This window comes from Taurulus bubalis (genome assembly GCF_910589615.1).
Source record: "Taurulus bubalis genome assembly, chromosome: 11".
Classification (NCBI taxonomy): domain Eukaryota; kingdom Metazoa; phylum Chordata; class Actinopteri; order Perciformes; family Cottidae; genus Taurulus; species Taurulus bubalis.
In genome coordinates, this window is record NC_136599.1 from 26,821,504 (window position 1) to 26,844,133 (window position 22,630).

At 43.1% G+C, this 22,630-nt stretch overlaps 1 protein-coding gene across 1 annotated transcript; it reads right to left on the reverse strand.

Moving 5' to 3' along the window:
* Window positions 1-1,627: 1,627 nt before the first annotated feature.
* LOC306743392 (immunoglobulin superfamily member 21-like) lies at window positions 1,628-21,396 on the reverse strand (the record flags this gene model as incomplete). Its single annotated transcript, XM_079225895.1, has 10 exons — window positions 1,628-1,710; window positions 2,944-2,982; window positions 3,071-3,263; window positions 7,121-7,221; window positions 8,127-8,631; window positions 9,864-9,979; window positions 10,347-10,465; window positions 10,647-10,768; window positions 12,736-12,848; window positions 21,333-21,396. The coding sequence occupies 10 exons, from the start codon at window positions 21,394-21,396 to the stop codon at window positions 1,628-1,630; spliced, it is 1,455 nt and encodes a 484-aa protein (XP_079082021.1).
* Window positions 21,397-22,630: the final 1,234 nt, after the last annotated feature.

Here is a 22,630-nt window from a genome sequence, read left to right on the forward strand (position 1 = left end):
ACAGTCATTTGGAAGCAAATGTTCTACGAAGGAGCTTTTAATCATTTGCATCCATCATTTAAACAAGGAAACAGTGTCATCAGCACAAAGCCCTTTACAGTCATGGAGTAACAGAGAGGGAGGCAGAGATCCTGCTTCATGATGCGTAGACATTATGCACCCTGAACAAAAATGAATGAAATCAACTGATACAGAAGCATTTCCATAAATAACCGTATTTGATGTGGTCTTCAGAGACTCTGGAAGGGCAGCAAACACAAGACACAAACAAACCTTCCCAGTCACTCTGGAGCTGCAGGTGAGCAGCTGTGTTGCAAAAGGGAATACAAGTTATAATGTTCCAAATGTGTTGGTTTCTTAGAAATCAAACAACCTTAAAGCTCCTTTACCAGATCCCACAGAATAACGGCGCTGACCAATTTGATGGGTCTGTTTCTGGTCTGTGCAGCCTTTCACTGTGATGGTCACAGGGTTTTGATCACTTTTTAGTGGCTCTGTCTGCCCTCTGCGTATTCATTATAATATGATATGTTTGTCTGCATGAGGTGACATTGATGATTGGCCAGCCTCTAGCCTATCAGGATCTCCAGTGCTATTATTCCCTGGGATCTGTTACAGGTGACATCACACACACGACATCCAACTTTTCCCTGAGTATGATGTAGTAAGGGGCAAGTTCAAAACCAATCCCCCTCTAGGGGCGGGGGGAACTGAGCGATGGTTATAAAACTGTAAATCATAGCTTGTTTTAGGAAAAAAAAACTGCTGTATTTGTATATGTATTGAACACCATAACCATATATGGTTTGGTACATCAGAAACAGATGTGCGCAAATGTGCCCCAATGCAAATTTTGGAGATCTCGCCTGAATTGTCTTTGTACTCTCATATTAAGCTATGATTTGGGTAAGAGAATGTTTACATATTGTGTTATGATTTGGGTTAGAGAATGTTCGCATATTGTGCTATGATTTGGGTTAGAGAATGTTCACATATTGAGCTTTGATTTGGGTTAGAGAATGTTCACATATTGAGCTATGATTTCGGTTAGAGAATGTTCACATATTGAGCTATGATTTGGGTTAGAGTTGGACCTTACAGCTGCATCATTTCAAAGAAATAATCATCCTGAAAGTGATTTTTTTTATAGGCGGACCTGAAACCTTTTAATTTTTGCTGTGTGTCATCTTCATTTACTCTTAACCAATAACACATAGACTGATATTTACACATCTTAACAAAATGTCATATGTGTACCTTTTATTATAACACTAACATTATTAAAATAGCCCTAGTGGTTGTAGAGATACACCCTTTTTAGTTTGGGTATGACATTTTCGAGCAGAGGCTTAAAAATAGGTTGGTTTTCAAAGGGTTAAAAACTCATAAACTGCCAGAGCAGAGTAACCCATCATGTGAAGGCCTGCTGAACAGCCTCTGGGCCGTTGCTCTGTGGCTCCTGCTGGTTCAGTATCTGTCTTCTGTCCCGGAGTTGAATCCTGCTGCATCTTTAATGTTCAGCGCTAATGGAACAGCTGGGTGGGGGTTCAGCGCCTGCGGGGTCCTTAGAGCCAGGGCCTCAGGTAGATGTGGGTGGTGGTGTGTGGAGCAGCAGCAGAGCCTCGGGTCACGTCAGCTCGCAGGTGAAGCTCAGCAGCAGCAACATGGAGGTTAACGTGAGGGAGCACCAACTGGCCGCTGCATCGATGGCTGCACACAGAGACAGCATGCATTACAGAGCACTGCTAGATTCTACAACAAAACACTGTGACATGTTGACTGTTACAACTTCACCGAACAACTTCCTACTAAAGGAGAGGTCTGTATATGTAGAATTACTGTAACAACACATTTCATGTTCAGACCCAAACAAACAGTGACTATCTTTTAACAAGTAGTGTGTATCAGAGCCGGATATATTCTCTTCCTCTGTGCCGTAGAGCTCCATCGTTATCCACAAACTATTCAACCACATCAGTGAGCCACACCATCACACCGGCTGACATGTTCCTGCATCACCGGGACGCTTTCTGTACCGGTCTGTTTTCAGAAAAGAGTGTGGTCTGGGTTTAGAGAGTGTGGTCTGGGTGTAAAGAGTGTGGTCTGGGTTTAGAGAGTGTGGTCTGGGTTTAGAGAGTGTGGTCTGGGTTTAGAGAGTGTGGTCTGGGTGAGTGTGGTCTGGGTTTAGAGAGTGTGGTCTGGGTTTAGAGAGTGTGGTCTGGGTGTAAAGAGTGTGATCTGGGTTTAGAGAGTGTGGTCTGGGTTTAGAGAGTGTGGTCTGGGTTTAGAGAGTGTGGTCTGGGTGTAAAGAGTGTGATCTGGGTTTAGAGAGTGTTTCTGCTATGTAGTCAAGAGGCAATATTTACTTTTAGTTTCACGCGGGATGCAAACACCAGTCTGCTGTGTACGACCTTGTCTTTTCATGAACCACCCCTTTTGCTCTCTTCACTACTTCACCTGACTTCCTGCTTTCTCCCGCCATACCTACGGCTACATAGAGCGTAGTGTAGCTTAGGGCCACTGACCAAGCTGTCATAGGTGATGACTTCCGAGTGAGAATGGAGTACAAGGTCCTGGTATCTCCATCGACACTGAACTGGAAGAACAACATCAACGCTGTCTACAAGAAGGGGAGAAGTCAACTCTTTTCTTGATGCAACTTTGGTCCTTCAATGTAGGCCGGCTCCATCATGGGCTGCAGACAGGTGGAGGAGAGGAGGACACTGAATAAATGAATATCCATATTGTAACCGGACATATAACCGGACCACCCTCTCCACCACCTACTGCAGGACCGAGGAGCACTTTCTCCAACAGAGTCATCTAGCTCAAGGACAGATACAGGAGAGCATCATATATATAATCATACAGGAGATGATTCCTGCCCACTGCAATAAGACCAGGATGCCTCCACAGTCAATGCCGGAAGTGATTATGACCTACCAATCAAATGTTCTCTTCCTTTCTTCAGTCTTGGGTTATCTGTAAAAACAGCAAATGAAATAACATTTAGTGGGAGCTCACTGACAAAATGCTTAACTATTAGAACGAGTCCCCTCACATGACTCACCAAACACGATGAGGCGGGTGTGGGTGTCTGTGGTGCCCAGAGGATTCTGGGCCGTGCAGCGGAACATGGAGCCATTGAGTTCTGCAGGAACCCTCTCCAGGACCAGCTCCCTCCCGTCATGCTCCTCTCTGCCGTCCAGCAGACGGCCACCCACCTTGGTCCAGGTGTATATGGGCTCAGGGAAGACCTCGCTCTGTGGGAACACACACACACACACACACACACACACACACACACACACACACACACACACACACACACACACACACACACACACACACAGAGAGATAGGTGTGTCAGGAGAGAGCTGCAGGGTCTCCATGTTCTAAACATGTACAACAACCATCGACCACAAACTCCACGTAGCTCCTCTTATCCTGAAGGTGTGAGATTCAACCCAATAAAAACAATAATTAAGGGTTGCAGTTGGTGTCTTTTTCTGAACAGAGTGTATGCAAACACCAACAAAGAAATATATGTTTCCGTGCAGATTCTGATGATAGCAGCCTGTAACACAAAGAGTGAGGGATGAAGTCCCTCATCGGATCCGTTGCTCTTTCAAAGTGAAGAGGAGCGACAGTGTTTCTGCTGTTTATACCTCAACTGAGGATTGAAGCAGGCATATTTTAGACATGCCTTCATTTCTAATTCACTCTGTTTGATAAGTGGAATTATATATTTTTGATCTCCTGTCATCTCCTGTCACTCTGTCCCTCCTCTCCTCTCCACACTGTGCAGCCTCTCCCTACAGAGACCGTCCACTTCCATTGTTCCCTTGTCAGGACATTGCCACACATACACCCACAGGGACTGAAATAGTACAATGACACTTAAAATGAGTAATCCAAAGCAACAAAGTTTTAAAAATCATGGTTATTATTGTTGAATTTGTTTGAGTTTATTCCATAACGGCAGCCTTACATTTCTTCGAGGTGACCGCACGCCCAGCCATTATTGTACTTTCTTATTTGTCAAAATAGTGAAATGAATGTTATTATTAAGTGTTTGTTTACCTCGTTAGCAGAGAGGAGATGGGGATCAAACATGGATGGAAGAGGACAGAGGAGAGAGGACAGAGGAGACAAGAAGAAGGGAGTGGAGGAAAAGTGTTGTTCATAGTGTGTTTGTTGTGTGTTTGAGGTACACATTTTGATTATTTGTTGCAGCCTGTGGCTCCAGTAGCAATGTTGTTTAATATTGTGAGTCTGATGCCTGACGAAGGTCCTCGACTAAAACCCATTGTTTGGAAATGAAATTGTTTTTATTCGGTGTGGCGATGCCAGCAAGCACTGCATGTTCTCCTGCGGGCTTAATAATCATAAGAATAATCATAGTCCCACTAAACTTTGGAGAGTATCTCCTCCCGCGCCGTTGCCAGCACATGCGTCAAAATACATAAAAATGTGCGGCTTGCATCAGGAATCGTGTGGAATTACTTCTCTAAGAGATTTAACGGTCCGTTTTCCTGAAAAACGGCGAGAAAAGATTCCCATTCACTTGAATGGGGTTTTGCTGTCAATAGTGACTCGCCATAATTTATGGTAGAGAAATGATTTAAATTTAAAACGTTACCAAAAGTCTGGAGTTTATTTGCCCAATTGGGCATTTTTTGATAGCTAGCACAGTTTTCATGTAATTATTGTTCAAGTTTAGGAAAGTTTTGGGAACATTTCAGAGTTTACAATGGGTGTGTATGGCGCAGGTATGCGGAGACGCTTCAGGATCTTGTGGAAAAAAAATGTGTCTTTTGCCATTTACTCCACAGTATTCACTCTTTGGGCATAATTTATACATATAAACGTAGGAAATCTTGTCTTTTGTCGTAAACTTGGGTCGATTTGAATCCACAGATTCAAACATTTGTTTAACTCCGACTGATTGTGAGAGGAAGTCCACCTCCCTCCTCCATTACTCCCCATGTTAAATATGAGCACAATTTTCTCTCATGACGCAAACGGGGGCACTTTATAAACTGAAGTTACGCTCTCATTTCTAAATGCTTACAAATATTTAAGTAGACGGAAACGTTCACAGAAGTCTTGTGCTTTGTGTGATTCTGTTATTTTCACGATGGGATCCACGGTTGTCTGTCAAATACAATAGTTTGAACGGGTGTTTTCATTAAATCCACAGTCCAGTCTCCCTTTGTGACACAGGTGCTTCAAGTTAGCTCATCAGGACAGTCACCACGACAACCGGTGACACGCACACACACACACGTACACAGGCAGGAGGAGCAAAGACAAAATGGCTGACTGTGTGTCTATGTGCGCGCGCGCACACACACACACACACACACACACATACAAATACACACATACACACTGACACGCACACACAAAGACACACAAGCACACACACACGCACAGACACACACACATACACAAGCACACACAAACAGACACACACACACATACAGAGACACACACAGACAGACACACACACGCATGCACACACACACACACACACACACACACACACACACACACACGCACGCACACACAAACAGAAACACACACACGCACATACAGGCAGGAGGAGCTCCAGTTGTCTGCCCCTTCACCCTGTTGCCCCAATCACCATGGTAACCTGTGACCTGTGTCTATGAAGCAATAGCTGCTCTCAAGTCCATCACAAATACAGAAATGAGACCTCAATTACCCCAATAACGCATCTTACTACTGGTAATGTCTTACGACAGTAGTCGCCACACCATTGAGATTTCATAGTTGCTCAACAATAGAGCAGAAGATGGGGGTTCGATTCCCGGCTCTGCTAGTCCATGTCCATGTGTCCTTGGGCGAGACACTTAACCCCAAATTACTCCCGCAGTTGTTCCATCAGTGTATGAATGTTAGTTAGTCCTGATGGTCAGGTGGTACCTTCATGGTAGCTCCTCCATCAGTGTATGAATGTTAGTTAGTCCTGATGGTCAGGTGGTACCTTCATGGTAGCTCCTCCATCAGTGTATGAATGTTAGTTAGTCCTGATGGACAGGTGGTACCTTCATGGTAGCTCCTCCCATCAGTGAATGAAAGGGTGAATGATGTCATGTAGTGTTAAAGAGCTTTGATGGGTCAGAAGACTAATAAAGTACATTTAACATTTACACAATTTGACATTTGTAAAAGTATTTTCATTGACGAGAGAAAACTGATCAAATAAGAACATACTTCACTAAAAGATACACTTTCCAATAAAATGTGATTCTTAACGTTTGGAAAGATATGACTGATTCTCTCAGGCGGGTGCTTTCAGAGTCTTGGGCCCTGGAAGCAAAGCCTCCGTCATGTGGCCCTCTGGCCCCTGCCTCAGGCTCTGCTCCACTGGCAGTGAACAAGAGAGCTTATCATCACCAGGATTTGGATTGAAGGAATACTTTCGGATATTGGAAACATGTGACTATTACAGAGGGAAGTCATTTGCATTTAAATGTGTTGTGGAATACCATCATTATCATAACAATGTTAATCCATCTAAAGTGTCCTTGGCAAATTCCCTGCTGCTGCTCCACGTACTTTCTTCAGAAGGCAAAAATAACAAGTCTATTTACATTCTGTGCAGTGTATTAAACATCACATCTGCTAAACATTGAGTGTGAAATTACGTGGTTTGATTTATTGTAAGGTCGCAATACAGATCAATCCAGTAATTGAGCATGTCTGCTTGTTTAGTACATTTAAATGTCACTGCAGTCACAAATGTTATTATAATGCCCAATATAAAAACCCACCATTTCAGAGTTTCCATGAAACTGCCAGGATGGAGAGTTTGACCATTGTCCTGCTTTCAGAAGCTTACCTGTACCACATGACAAAAGATGTAACTCAAGTCTCTCAAGTTGGTTTTCAAAATAGACCGAAAGGAACTGAAACCAATTGTTGCCGGAAGGAAGAAATTCAATTCAAAAACTTGTGGTACACTTTGAAAAGTGCTCAAAATGTGCCTTTTCTATTCGGTTCTCTCTGTTTCGTGCCCCCACCCTGTGGTGATAACCTATGACCTCCACAGATCGGTCCTTGTTCAAAGAGCCACTGTGTTGGAACTCACTGCAGAAGGTCCCAGCTGGAAGCCCTGGACAGTGATCCGCACCGTGTCTCCCACCTTGGCCTTACTGGGGCTCATGGACAGCTTGGGTCCTCTGGGAGCAGCTGATGAAGAAGTAAAACAGCACGTTGGACTTATGTCTGAATAATATGAAACATAACACATGAAATAGTATGTGACCTACATGTGGCTCCCAACATTTCAAGGATGTGCCCACCCACTCAGAGAGCAAGTACACCTCTGTTAACATAACTGTGGTACCAACCAGCTGAAGTGAAGCAATGCAGACGGCGCTGGAGGCTCAGCGTGACCCACTTACTGCTCATTGTTCCCACTTATATTTGAATTAATAGATTCAGTGCCCTTGTTAATTCTCCCTCGCCCGGAATTTGTCCTCCAAAAAATGTGGTTGTGTTGATGTTTGAATCTCCACGGCTCTTTTTATACATCTCATTAGGTCTCTAATAACTGCACATGAACTGTCAAGACTCCCTTATTGTTACTGAAGCAGGTGATCTGACCATACGCCTCTTTCCACCACTGCTCCAATCACAAGAACTCATTCCTAACTGCTTTTCTAAAAGTTGAATCTTATATTTTGCGTGAGTGAATCCAAAGTCCTACAAGAGTGTAAAGTGCACCAACAGGATGTTATCAAGCTTGTGGGTTTACTATCCCAGCAGTGGGTGCACGAGGGATTGTACAGCTACAGCAAGGCATGATGGGAAAATGTCAGTCCCCACCACTGCGTTACAGTAAGCTACACTTTGTCGCCGTGCTTGAGTGAGTTTTCAATACTGTTTCAGGTCGTAATGTTTCCATCCCAACCGCTGGCTCTCATCTTGGTGATGTATTAAGTAGAAGGTGAGCTTTGTGTCAATGTGGGCTCAGAGTCTAACTATTCCATGGAAGCATGTGTCTGTTCATTTTCCCTCAGCACTACCAGGAGAGTGTTTGCATTACAACCTGACCTGGTTAGCTCAGCCCGTGTGAGTGGGTGGTGACTCACCCAGTGTGACCTCGGCCTGCATGGGCATGGACAGAGCCGGGTGGTTGACCTCACAGCTGAACAGGGCCTCGTTGTCCAGCTGGGGGTTGAGGCTCCAGGTCAGCATGGCTCTCACCTCAACGGTGCCATCACCTGCTGCCTGCTGCCGGTGCTGGAAGTAGTAGAGCGGATCGCTGCTCTGGACCCAGCGAGGAAACTCCCGGCTCAGCACCGTCTCGGGGATCACCTCGCTGGTGGTCTCAGGGTCCGACTCTGACCCTGGCTCTGGGTCCTTTTCGGGGCCATCTTGACCCAGCCGAGCCAGCTTCCCCTCTCGTTCCAGATGGGTCAGGGACTTCTGGAGTTTGGTGTCATCAAGGTCTCGACTGGTGAGGGCCCGGGGGTTCCAGTGCCCCACTTGGCTCCCGGCCCAGTTCTTTTCCAGATCTGGGCCCTTGCTTTGGTCTTCCTCTGCGGAGGCAGTTGGTACCACATCAATAAGCTCACCATCCCGCTTGAAGTACACCTAGGCCGGGACAAAGACAGGTGAGCCAACAGAAAAACAGAACCTCCATTTGGATGTTTGCTGTGTCTCAGTTACATACGGGGCAAGACAAGTCAAAGGCTTTGTCACAAAGAGTCACACATATATAGTGAAGGAGATGCTGAGAAGGTGGTGTTCAACAGGAACGTGTGGTTGTGAAGTGCAGGCAACTGTGTACTTAAGGGAAGAGTGGAACTGGAGTGTCCCTGTTCCTCCTAATAAATCATTTATCCTCTCAGTAAACACTCCAGACGAGTTATGATCCCAGCTGTCGTCATTTCAGATCACAAAGCCGACAAGGAGATTGTGGAGTGTGTGTGTGTGTGTGTGTGTGTGTGTGTGTGTGTGTGTGTGTGTGTGTGTGTGTCACAGTGAAACACTGTCTGTGGTTACATCACATAACTCACCTGATGCAAAAACCAGGACATTATCCCTCACTAGGTTCCCACCAGCCATGTATGTAATGACATATTTCATTATACTAAAAACTGCTTAACATTTTTATTACATTATATGATTATTATGATATAACGTATTGTGCCATTTTCATTACATTATCTGTTTTACACATCGTCTAGCCCATAAATGTAATGAGGTCATTTAAAGCAAATGATCAGTGACCAGACAGAAATATAAATAATCCACATTTCTACAGCATTCTACAACACATCGCTGTATTTGTAGATGCATGTGTGTCCGGGCAGCTTACTGTCAGATGCTGCTGTGTCATGTGATGTGACCAGAGAGATTGGTGCTGCCCATCATCATTAAACCACACCTACAATAACCCAAAGATGGGCAGCGGTGACCTTGGCCGAAGTTGGAGAGATGTTAAACATGCGGTTCAGTAGATAAAGATAGAAGATGAATTGAAGTGGTGTTCTATGGATTAGGATTGCATGCGGCATCTCTTCATCGCACTGATATGTTTCTCGCAATCCGGACATGAGAAATCACTCTTCACTGGACTTTTATTTGATCACATATCTAATTCCCTTCCACCAATCCACAATACATTTTCCTAAGAGGTCACAGAGAGGACAGACCAGCGCTTTGCTGTGGCATTAAGCAGAGCTATTGTTTGTTTTGTTTTTTTGTGTGTGAGCACTAAACTTTTTAAATCCACTGGTGCTCCCAAGCTTTTCTTCCTAACACACAAAGTATGATTATGGAGTCCTTCAAGAGGCATGAAGAGTCAAAAGGCTGCGTCTCACCATGGGAGCTGGCTTTGCTCCTGTAACGATGCAAACCAGAGTGAAGTTCTGGGCCTCGTAGCGGCTGAAGGGAGCCGGGCTGTTGGCTGCCACCACAGAGATGGACTTGGGAGGTACTGCAGAGGAAATACAAAGCACTCAAACATACAAGTGCTTTCCATCCATTAAAATACCCCTAAAATATAAAAGTACGGTATTTATTAAATAATAAAAACAATGTGACGAGTCACTTTGCTGATGATGATATCTATAACATATCAAATTAATTAAATTACATGGACCTCAGCCTCATGATAAGTACAGAGCCAAAGAGCCACTGTGACGATAAGCCTGCAGGAAGTCTCTGTCCAAGATACCACGTGTTCATTACTGAGCGTTAGGGTTGGACGCAATGTTTTTAGCGGTCGTCCACTACTCTGTTCCTCACTGACAAATCTACCTATTACTATTGGATTGCTGTGAAGACAAACATACAATACATACCTATGACAGTGAGGGTGATGCTGCCAGAGGCTAGAATCACTTTGTCTGTGGAGCTCCTGTCATATATCCCCACATGGCACTCATACAGGCCATCATCCTCCATCTGGACCTCGGGAACCCTTTACAAAGATTACACACAAAGATCACCTCTCATGTTTGAGGTCTTGGGTTCTTGAGATTAGAGATTGTGAAAAAACCTCACTGTGTTTGCTCTAATCTCACCTACCCCGTCAAAAGACAGCATGCTACAGGCGGGAATGTTCCCCAAAACGTGTCTGTCTTTCAAAGGATTTGTCTCACCGCACAGTAGACTGGTAGACCAGGTCCTCTCGTCTGCGGTTGTCCTCCATGTTGGAGTAGCTGGTGTTATACATGGCATCATAGGTGAAAATCTTCTGCTTGGCACTGCCTCCTTCAATCACCTGAAGGCCAAAGGTTAATTAGCATCATTGAGTTTGAATACAGTAGCTGTGACCATGTGGACTTCAATTACATCTTATAGAAGTTGGCACTTCAAATCTTTTCAATTGCCAATTGGACCTTCATGTAAGTACATTGGTCAATGTCAGAACTTGGTGAAAACTAAGTCAACCAAGTACATGTCCTCAAATAAATTGCTTTGTGTTGGCACATTAGACACTCTTCGGCTCTAATATTGCCTTAGATTTAAGAAATAATAGTGTATCACTTAGCTAAGAGTAATAATTTAAACACTCATATTCAAAATGGTAGATTAAAAAAAAATAGTCATCCCTGACCTTTCAAAGGGCCATCCCCATATTGGGGCCCCGGGGACTATGAAGCCCCTCACGCTCACAATGGATTATTTGAATAAAATGTTATTTATTTTTAATATATGAGATATTTTGACGTAATTCTGGTTTGGCAGTGGAACAATGTTGTGTTATATTTGAGATCCTGCACTCTACAGGAGGGGAGGAGTTAACATAAGAATGTCTAATATTAAATCAAGAGCATTGATTAGTCATTTGTCATTTGTCATACAGTGTCATTGTTTGCCCGTTAGCATTCTGACATTAGCAATTGTTTAAAGCATTGCTGTGCCTCAGGACATGCTCATAGGCAACCGGGTCTGATAAGTGAAGTCTATGCTTCATGTCTTAAACCTTCTCTCTCGTGTCCACTAGGGGGCGACTCCTCTGGTTGTATAGAAGTCTATGCTTCATGTGTTAGAGCTGAATTCCCTCTGCTGACCACCAGGGGGCGACTACTCTGGTTGTATAGAAGTATATGCTTCATGTGTTAAAGCTGAATTCTCTCTCCTGACCACCAGGGGGTGACTCCTCTGGTGGTATAGAAGTCTATGCTTCATGTGTTAAAGCTGCATTCTCTCTCCTGACCACCAGGGAACGACTCCTCTGGTTGTATAGAAGTATATGCTTCATGTGTTGAAGCTGCATTCTCTACACTGACCACCAGGGGGTAACTCCTCTGGTTGTATAGAAGTATATGCTTCATGTGTTAAAGCTGCATTCTCTACACTGACCACCAGGGGGTGACTCCTCTGGTTGTATAGAAGTCTATACAAATGACTCTACTTCTCTTGATGTATTCCCTCAGTAAACATTGTAAACATGAGTTTATGTCTCAATCTCTAGTTTCAAGTCTTCTTCAATACAGCATGATGTTCATTTAGTAAATTATGGTCATTTAGAGTCAAACAGACCATAAAGCAGTGTGTGCTTTAGGGCGGGGCTACAAAGTGAGTGACAGGTCTGGGAGCTGTCTGTGTTTTTGTCTTAAAACTTAAACTCTTTCCCTGTGTGTTTTCAGCTATTGAAAGTTAATTGTAACATTTTGGTCATCTAATAATGTTCAGCTGTACTTGGATCTACCACGTGTGTCACTTATGGTTGCAAAAAAACAAGATGGCTTTCATGCCGAATTCAGGGCTTCAAAACAGCAGTCCACAAACCAATGGGGGACTTCACGGTAACTATAAACACTTCTGCTATAGTAATAAACAAGGCTGCTAGCCAGACTTTGGTACTAACCAGTGGCGGGCCGTCAGGACCTGCTAAGCCTTCTCTACTGGCCTAAACAGAATCATAAAGTTATAGCTATTTTATCATTTCATTAACAGCATCCTGTCATGCGCGTATTTATGTATACGATATCAGACAGCAGGCCTAGGTATAAAATGGACGGCCCGCCACTGGTACCAACAAACACCAACAAGTCATTCTCAGTCACATAATTCCCAAATCTAACACAAGAACATCGTTCTTGACGAAACAGGGATACGGCAAAACCTGATCTGAATGTATGATGCTACACTTTATTTTCTAACTGACACATTGAGGGATGAAGAAGGAGAGTTTCATCAAGAGAGAAGCTGTTATTGCATTAAGTTCACCTGTGTGCTCACCCGAAACCACACAATCTCTCGGAGGTTGCCGTCTGTTTGGAAGTTGCACTTAAGTGCGACTGTGTCTCCAATGACAACAGGAGGAAGAGGCTCAATGGAAACGGTTAAATAGCCTGCAAAAAAGAGAACATGACATGTTTAAATGACATTATATTCCCCTGTAGGGCTCCTTACAAAGAGGTCTGCAATGACTGTAGCAACTACAGCCATTCATTCTGAGAGGCCTGGATCTCAGCCTTGACTGAGATATAGCTGATAGAGACTTGGACAAAGATTTGGAATTTGACGGATTGGTGTGCCCATTCAGCCTCTGTGTTAATGGCTCTTGGCATACATGTGTCATTGTCAGAGAGAAGTTCTGCTGATCTTGAACTGCTTTCAGTTTCATTACGTCCTCAGTACTCGTCTCGGGTGTCCAAGTCTTCTTGAAGCTATATTGTGAAGAAACATGGCGTCATGTTTCTTCAAGTCACGCTTGAGAAAATGAAATCAAATGTTAAATCAGGGCAAAAAAAAGGAATTATAAGAAAAAAATTGAGACACATCTCAGGACGAACAATCTATGTCAGTCTGCCTGAAACAGCATGACAACTATTGTTGGGATCAAGGAAGTAAGAAGGAGGGACATAGAGCTTAACCACAAATCAGACCAGCAGCCGGCTCGGATGATAATGAGTTTTATGTGAGATTTAATGCACAGGATTTCAGTGATAAACACTCTGAGCTCAGAAATAGTCTCTTGTGGACTCTTTTAATCTGCCCTTGATGAGCGTAGTGTGATCACGTGTTTGCAAGGTTGTAGACCCATGAAATCCCAGGCTCAGATTATATAGGTAGTCATCTGCTTATAGTATGTGCAGAGCAACTAGGTCCCATTTTTAATCATATCTTCCAACTGGCACTTACTCAGCAGATGGTTCCATCTCAATGTGGTGCCCGTTGCCAAGGGCAATCAACCCAAAGCTGACATCAGGTCATTTTGCATTAACCTCCTTTGTTATGAATATGTGTGTTAAACAAGTCAAAGGAGAGCCCTTAGCTAAAACTAAGTGTCTTCTGGACCTTTTTCAATCTGCTTATAGGGCCAAGGAGTGTACAGGACGCTTCCACCTTGCTTCACCTCGTGTATAAACACCTGTGCCAGGGGTGTCAAACATACGTGTGTTTATGTGAACTGCTGTGTGTTACTATGCTGTATGTTTTATATTTTGCTATGTGCTATGTGTTTACTGCCTAGCTTGTGCCAGCAGTGACCTGGAGTCAGCATGTGTCAGAACAATATGTACAACACTTGGTCGAACAACGCTCATATAGTTCTGGTTATGAGAACCCCGGGTTACATGTTGGTAAATTGGGAAAAATGCTACCTTACACCTGCTTAACATCAACGACTGTTGCATTGGAATATGCAGGTGTTCATATTATTGTGACCTCCCTCTGATATTGGAGGGATACATTTATGTACTATGTTTCTAATGTTGTTCATCAAACCTTAAAATATAAATAAGTAGCATCTCAGAAAACTCAAACAGCAATCGTAAAAATGACTGTAGTGCGTTATGCAGGTACTTGTTCCTCCAGGAAAACGAGGAGCTGAACTACCGTGACTTGTAGGACATCGTCATGCTGAATATGTAACACAGAGACACACCTCCAAGCACACCGCACATTTAACTGTGGAAAGAGAGCAAGGTCAGAAGCAAAGAGAAATGTAGAAACTGTAAAAAAAAATGTCAGAGAGCTGCATATGAGGTGGAGGAGTCCAGAGGAGGTGACACTGGAAGCTTCAATGAAGAGCTGCAACACGATATATATATACAGAATATGCAGGATTGTTTCTGATAGTTTAAATTAAGAGGACTGTTACAACATTAAAGCTACTTTAGAGGGGAAAAAGGGAAAACTGGATGTTACAGTTTAACCTACAAACAGATCATTATTCACTGTTATCAAGTATCTGTGTTTGTACTGATGACTTCCATCAAACACACAAAGTGTTTATTGAGTAGCAGCAGCAGTATTCAACACAGACCTCTCCTTGAAGTGCTTCACATTTCTCTCCTGACACCTGAATATTTTAACGCTTGGATTAAGTTTAGTATGCATGTTCATCTGCTGTTGTATTTCTTCATGACACTCTGGCTCTTGTGTGAGAGCTCAGCATCAGTTGGTGCTGTCAAGCAGCAAAGTGTTAATCATCCCATCCATTAAGGCCAACTGACCCAAGGGAGTGACCCTGACCTCTGTCGTCTCATAAACGCTCAGACAGCTCGCCTCACTGCTGGAGACTGTAATCCCAGCAGCAGCACAGTGTTCACACAGTTACACGTGCTGTGCTGGGACCAGTGGGATTACATGGGTTAATACAAGATGAACTATGCCACTCCTTACAAAAAAGCACATGCAGAACAACATTTCACAAATGAAAATGTATATTATACAATATATATCTCCTATATACACAACGAGATTTCATAACATAGAAACATGTCACATGTTACATCACACATGATGAATTCACAGAGAGGCACATGTTTTTTGTTGCACGTTTAAAAATGTGAAATGCAAAACCTCATATATGAAAACATGAATTTTACATTTACATGTATGACATTTACAAATAGACATTTTATAGACCCTTTTACAGTTGGCGTCATCAAAGATATGCGTGCACAAGTCGAGTAGTTTTTACACATGACAAACTGTTACCAGCATCAAAATGTCGGATGTTCGGTTTTCATAACAACATAATTGTCCGAATCCATATTCCAGTAGCTGGCTGTCAGAATAACTACTGTTTCAGAACAACAGGTGTTTCAGTTTGAATCGTGACCGTGTTAACTGGTGACTTTCAGCCGAAAGCGTCCGTGGTTACTTGAAGTAACTTATGTAACGTTAGCTAATAAACACAGATGAGTCAGCATGTAAAACTGATTTCAGGCTTTAATGAGGACACCTAAATGTTCTGTTGGTGGTTTCAACAGCTGCTGTCACTACGAGCAACCAAGATGCATTGGGATGAGGGTCACCAGTTAACAAGCTCACTGGTTAAACCAACACACCAGCAGCGTCTTTGGCTGCCAGCTCTTATACTGGTGACGAACACTGGACTGATCCAACATGCCATCATCGTTTGGTCTCAATATGAGTCGGGCATGGTGTTCCACGTTCTGTATGACCACAGATCATGTTCTGTATGACCACAGATCACGTTCTGTATGACCATAGATCACGTTCTGTAATGACCACAGATCACGTTCTGTAATGACCACAGATCACATTCTGTATGACCACAGATCACGTTCTGTAATGACCACAGATCACTTTCTGTACGTGACCACAGATCACGTTCTGTACACGACCACAGATCACGTTCTGTAATGACCACAGATCACTTTCTGTACGTGACCACAGATCAGGTTCTGTATGACCACAGATCACCTTCTTTGACGAGAAAATACGATAGTGTGTGTGTGTGTGTGTGTGTGTGTGTGTGTGTGTGTGTGTGTGTGTGTGTGTGTGTGTGTGTATGGACTAGGACCAATACCAAAGGCACCTTGCAGCTGCTCTGGTGGCCTCATCACACTCAGCCTCACCTCCACCACACTGGCCTTTGCTGCATGACGTCAGTGGCCTACAGATTATTTTTCCCATGTTTTTCCTCTTAATCCTCCCTCCAGCTTTTCATCATGAGAGCCAGACATTTGCCGAGCTCTGGTCTTTCCACACATGCACACACACACACACACACACACACACACACACACACACACACACACACACACACACACACACACACACACGCACACACACACGCACACACGCACGCACACACACGCACACACACGCACACACACACAATGTGGCACAGAGATTAACACATATTAGAATAACACTGAAATGATACCAAAAAGTGATTCATAATGTCTTCTGTAAAAAACAGAATGCAATCATTGAACTGAGGGAAAGCATATTTTGGAATGAGATTAATGTTATTAAAATGAGATGTTGGGGAGTGATATCACTGTCCCTCTCAGTTTAGGTTTGGCTGTGGACCGCAGCTGCTCTTGCCCTGATTTAATGTGACAAACATGGAAAGGACAATTCAACAGCTTGGCCTTTAAAGTGGGCTGTGAACTGTGAAGTGTTTGATATTCCATGCCTGTTGTGGTTTTGTGAGAGGAGATAAAGCAGCAAAGAGCCTCCGTTCTGCTTATTTCTGCCCTGCTGTCAGATGAAAGACTCCAACACATCAGCAGCAAGTCTAAAGACTACAAAAGATGATGCATTAGGAACGGTGGACACCAGGCAAAACAAAAGCAGCTTTGAGTGGGAAATACAAGGTTCACCTCATGTTAATACCCGTCTTTGATCACAGAGCTGCCTTCTATATTCAGGGCAGCTGACTAACAAGCTGCCAATCCTCAGGACACAATGTTCACCTGAAAGAGAACTGGCATTTCAAACTCCTTTCATCTTCTGAACATCAGGAATTCTTTTCCTGAGTAAAAGACTCAACATTCTGCCACCCGCCCTAAACGTAGTGGCTAAGATCAATATCATATCTATGTGTTAAGCACAGAGCTGGACACGGTTAGCTTAGCATAAAGAGTGGATAAGGCATCTTCATGCTCGCTCTAACTACTTTTTTTGGGATGCAATGACAGTCAGTGAAAAATAAAGTTAAATGATTAATGATTAAAAGCATTATTTCTTCCCTCTGCAAAAATGTGCAACAAAGCTTTATGTGTGTGTTTGCGCCGTGATATTATTATCTAAATATGTTTTGTAGGTCAGACCTTACGACATGGCAGATAGTGGTTGCTATCATGGGACATGAGCCATTCTTTCGGAATTGGCCCCAAAGAGTCTCCAGCCCATAGTGGCCCTGTGAAGCTGCAGCAATGCTTCAGCGTCAGCTTTGTGGTGCTTTGAGAAAAATTATTCAGCTTCATTCAAACAATTCTTCCTGAGGGGAAGATTCACCCAATTGTTGTTGACCTCATGGCGGCGCCAGAGAACAGGTCAGGTGATCGCTTCATGGCGTCCTTCCATTGGTTGACTGGACCAAAGTGGTCAACCCATCAACCAAAAGAAACTGCACTAGTGTGGCTAAAAACTAAAGTTTCTTAGAAAGATGTGTTGTGACAATTGTGTTGAGGAATCACAGTTTATATATCGCTGAGCGGCGCTTCAGGACGCTGCACTATTACGGCACCATTTCATTAAAAAGGTCCAGCACATAATTGTTGCTTCTAAATGTTTGTTTGTGAACTGATTTCACAGCTCAGGAACTAAACACTTTCATTCAGCATGAGTATGTTAATAGGTCGTGCAATTATAATTTAGAGTCGTTATGTATTTAAAAGGATGGGGAAATGAAACAAGTGACAACAGCATCGATATATTTAATCAACGGACTACAGTTTTTAGCTTTAACATTTTTTTATTATCAGTATTTTATTATGATTATTATGTTTTTTTTTGTTTTGTTTTTACTATCTTTCTTCCTCAAAACGGTCCCTGTTCAGTGTGTCAGTGCTCCATATACTGTCAGTGAACGGCTCCATTGCTGTGGGAAGAGACCTTTATTCATAATCCAAAATTTACACAGAGACTCCCAAGATCATAGACAGAAAATAGTGAATTCTGCTTTGGGATTAAAACCCACGAGCAGTTTGCTATAAAGCATTTAATCATTTCAAAGTACAGATTATACCTTTCTGCAATATGGGTCAGACAATGGGCTTTTCATCCCAGAGGGAACAACCTCTAAACAGCATTAGGTAACTTAGATGACATCTCTCCTGCTCGGGGGTCACCAGGCTGCATTAACCTTTGAACTCCCTTTGACACAACATCCCTTCTTCTGTTTTATTTGTACTCATCATCGCTACTCAACAGGAGGTGGACTGGACTGGTGGAGTTATTTAATTATGAACAAAAGCAATATTATTGTATGTTCACATACTACACATTACTGCACATTACCTCCAGGCAGCCACTGTTTGCATTTATTTCATCATGGCTCGGATGCTGTTTCTGGTTATACAGCAGGTGAGCGGGACATGAACTTTGTCCTGCTGTGAGTCAGTTGACACCCTGCCTGCCTCGTGGCATCAAGATGCATTACAGTGCTATCAGTGGACGTACATCGTGATCTGCAAAATCATCCAATACGGACACATCTCTAAGGACTGTGCATTGTGAATATTACTTTTTAACTTCAAGTTCCCGTTCAGTGTATAGTGCACACAGCAGAATACAACGCTGTATTATCTGCCCGGTCAGTTTATGGCAATGTGATACAACTAGGGTTGGGTACCGAGAACCGGTTCCAACACGTCCGGTACCTACCGGACCGAAAAGCAACGCAGATTTCGGTGCTTTCTTCCGGTGCCTGAGCCGATTTAAATACTTTTTTTTTACACTATTCTGTAAAGTTGCTCGGTATATAGATACTAAAAAGGTAGCGCGGTACCGGTACGTTAAAAACGATAAGATTTTGATGTATCGATACTATTAAAATAGCGCGGATCAGAGCGCACTCCTCCACTCTCTGTTGTCCGCCTGCATGCAGAACGGGGCTCGAGGGGGCGGGGCTTCCAGCGCTCACACAACACTCACAGCGCGCGCACACAGAGATCGCTGCAGACACGAGCACGAGCTTTTGAACGTCCGTCCTCGGCTTGCTGGAACAAATCTCTCAAGTTGATATTAATGATGACGTGTAGTCCAGTAAAGCAGCAGTTTGTAGAATCCGACAGTGTCTGAGTTCTGTTGCACACGGTCCCCATCAGGCCACCTGATGCTTGGGACTGTTCTTTTTTTAAATATATATTGTTTATAGTTTGAAGTTAAAAGGTTTGAAGCTGTAGTTTGAAGACACGTGTGTTGCGTGTGTTTATTTATTTATTTATATGTAAAGTATACTTTAAACAGTTAATATATTGTTCAATTTAAAGAAAAGGAATTTCCTTGGCAATAAAAAAGTATTGGTTCAAGCACCGTTTAGCACCGGTATTGTTTTAAAAGTATCGGTTTAGCACCGGTATCGGAAAAAACCCAAACGATACTCATCCCTAGATACAACACAGCTTTAGTTCAGAATGAGAGCACACAGTCAAATTATGAATGGCAGAATCCACTTGATTGTAGTATTCCTACACATACAATGAATTTGATGTGTTTTTGTTGTTAAGATATTGATTGTGTTGGGGCCTGGAGGAGTGGGCCCCTGAGGTGTGGGCCCTGTACCGTGGGTCTCAGCGTGCAGCTGCTCTTACCACCTCACACTTGTTATTTGTAGAAATAAAGTTTGAATGCTTCATTCTCACACTCTTTACGTAGGAAAGCACATTGCTAGCGCCAGACAAGCAACCTGGTTTGGCTCCTTTTCTGTAACCAGGGAAACATTGATGGTGGAGTGAGAAAGCTAGCTAGTCCATAGGGGACGGGCGGCTAGTTGGTTTGCTTGCTAATTCCGCCGCGCGACCCTGGATACAGAATCTGGGCTGGAGGAAGTGCCGGTCCAACGGGCGCTTGATGACGTCGTAGGCTGACGACTCAGGTGATGACAAACTGTCTGCTGATGAATACCATTAGATATGCTTGAAAGACCCCCCCGCCCAAAAAAAAAGCTAGGAAGTGGACCTTGGTTTAGGATTTACATTTTTTTCTTTTTAATTACTTTATACTACTTTTTTTCCAAAAGTAGATGATTTTCTCAATAAATTGCAAAAACACTGCTATGACACACACACACACACACACACACACACACACACACACACACACACACACACGCACACACAGACTTCCAGGATTACGTAACCTAACCCTTATCATTACCATTCAACCTTAAACCTTAAACCAAGTCTTCAGGATGTACATTTTGTCCCCTTTTTGTCCCTAAAAAGGAAGGCGAGACCCAAAAATGTAAATGTATAATTATATATACACATATATATATATATGTATATAAATATGTGTGTCCTCATAAGGCAAAACACAGACACATGCCATTCCATTGTTGAAATCCATTATAAGTAACAAGTTGCTCTTGGTTAATGTCATTGATCATCATCACACCATAATCCTTCCAGCTTTGACATAAACCACAAATGAACGCATGAGAAACCACATTTTAGCTCATCAAGATATTTCTGTATAGACTCCTTACGTTCCTTAAAACATGAGGAAAACATCTTCCGACACTTGAACCTGTTTTTCCGATAGAAATCTACTTGTTTGAAGGCTGTCTGATAAAAATGGATTTTTTAAATTAGGCTGAAATATTCTTTGTGCACTGACAGTCAGGTTTTAAATAAAATAAAATAATTCTTACATGACAATCATCATGAGGTCAATATCATCGATATCAAACAGACGAAGAATCATAAAAACAAGCGTACCGTTTAACGTACATACACACACACACACACACACACACACACACACACACACACACACACACACACACACACACACACGTTGTGACATTGTTCCATGAAGCTTTCAGCCTTTAAAGGCTCAGCTCCTCTAAACTTTGTTCTGCCCTGCTCATCACCTCAGCCAAACCCAGCGCATCAACTCACCTGCAGCCAGCCAGAGAGAGTGAGCCGAGAGGAGGAGGCAGCAGAGAAAGAGAGGACCAGCCATCCTGCTGCTGCTCTCAAACCAGGACCTCCATCTGTGATCAGAGCGGAGCCATGTCTCATCTCCCATCCTCACACTGAGGCTCGCTCTGCGCCGGCTTATAGGCAGCCGATTACAGCGTGCGCTCTCTCTCTCTCTCTGTCTTTCTCTCTCTCTCTCTATCTTTCTCTCTCTCTCTCTGTCTTTCTTTCTCTCTCTCTATCTCTCTCTCTATCTCTCTCTGTCTTTCTCTCTCTCTCTCTCTCTGTCTTTCTCAATCTCTCTATCTCTCTCTCTCTGTCTTTCTCTATCTCTCTCTCTATCTCTCTGTCTCTGTCTTTCTCTATCTCTCTATCTCTCTCTCTCTCTCTATCTCTCTCTCCCTGTCTTTCTCTCTCTCTCCCTCTCTCTCTCCCCTCTCTCTCTCTCTCTGACAATACTTGTATCTCCTCCTCTCTTTACATGCTTCTTTTTGTGTTCCACGTTATTTGTTTCTTTTTTAAGTTTGTTTGTTATGTGTGTTTGTTTGTGTGTGTGTGTCTTTATGTGTGTGTGTGTGTGTATGTGTGTACGTGTGTGTGTGTATGTGTGTGTGTGCGTGTGTGCGTTTTAACTAAAAGCTTTTAAGAAAAAGCTTTTACAGTTTTTCTCAATTGCTAAAACACTAAAACCCATTGGCTGAACAAAGTTCTCAGTTGCCTGAACTCATTTAAATAATTGTGCAGTCTGTTGTCAATACCTTCAACTATTTCACATGATGGTAAAACACAATTTGCAGATCTCACTTAGACTTTTCAGCAAAACTCTGAACACATTCTGCCCTCTAATGCACATGTCATCCATACTGGTAAACACAAGTGGCAACAATCAAATACAAATAGAGAACACATTTCATTGATTAAACACAATCACTCAAAATCAATTTCACTTGTATCAAATGATGTGACACAACCAATATAAGCCAGTTTAGAGAGCAAACAGGTTGAAGGTGGGAAGGAGAAAGTCTGAGAATGGATAGAAGAAACAATGTGAGAGGACGAGTGCGTATGCGAGGTGGGCGACGAGGAGGAGGAAGAGGAGGAGGAGGAGGAGGAGGAGGAGGGCAAGAAAGAGGAAGAGGAGGACGAATAGGAACATTGATGACATGTTGACTCCTTAGATTTTTGTCCCTTTTACTGTAGTATTGTATAGTCGGCCTACAGTGCATTGTAGGCTGTATAATGTACAATAAACACATTGTATGGCCTTGAACATGGTG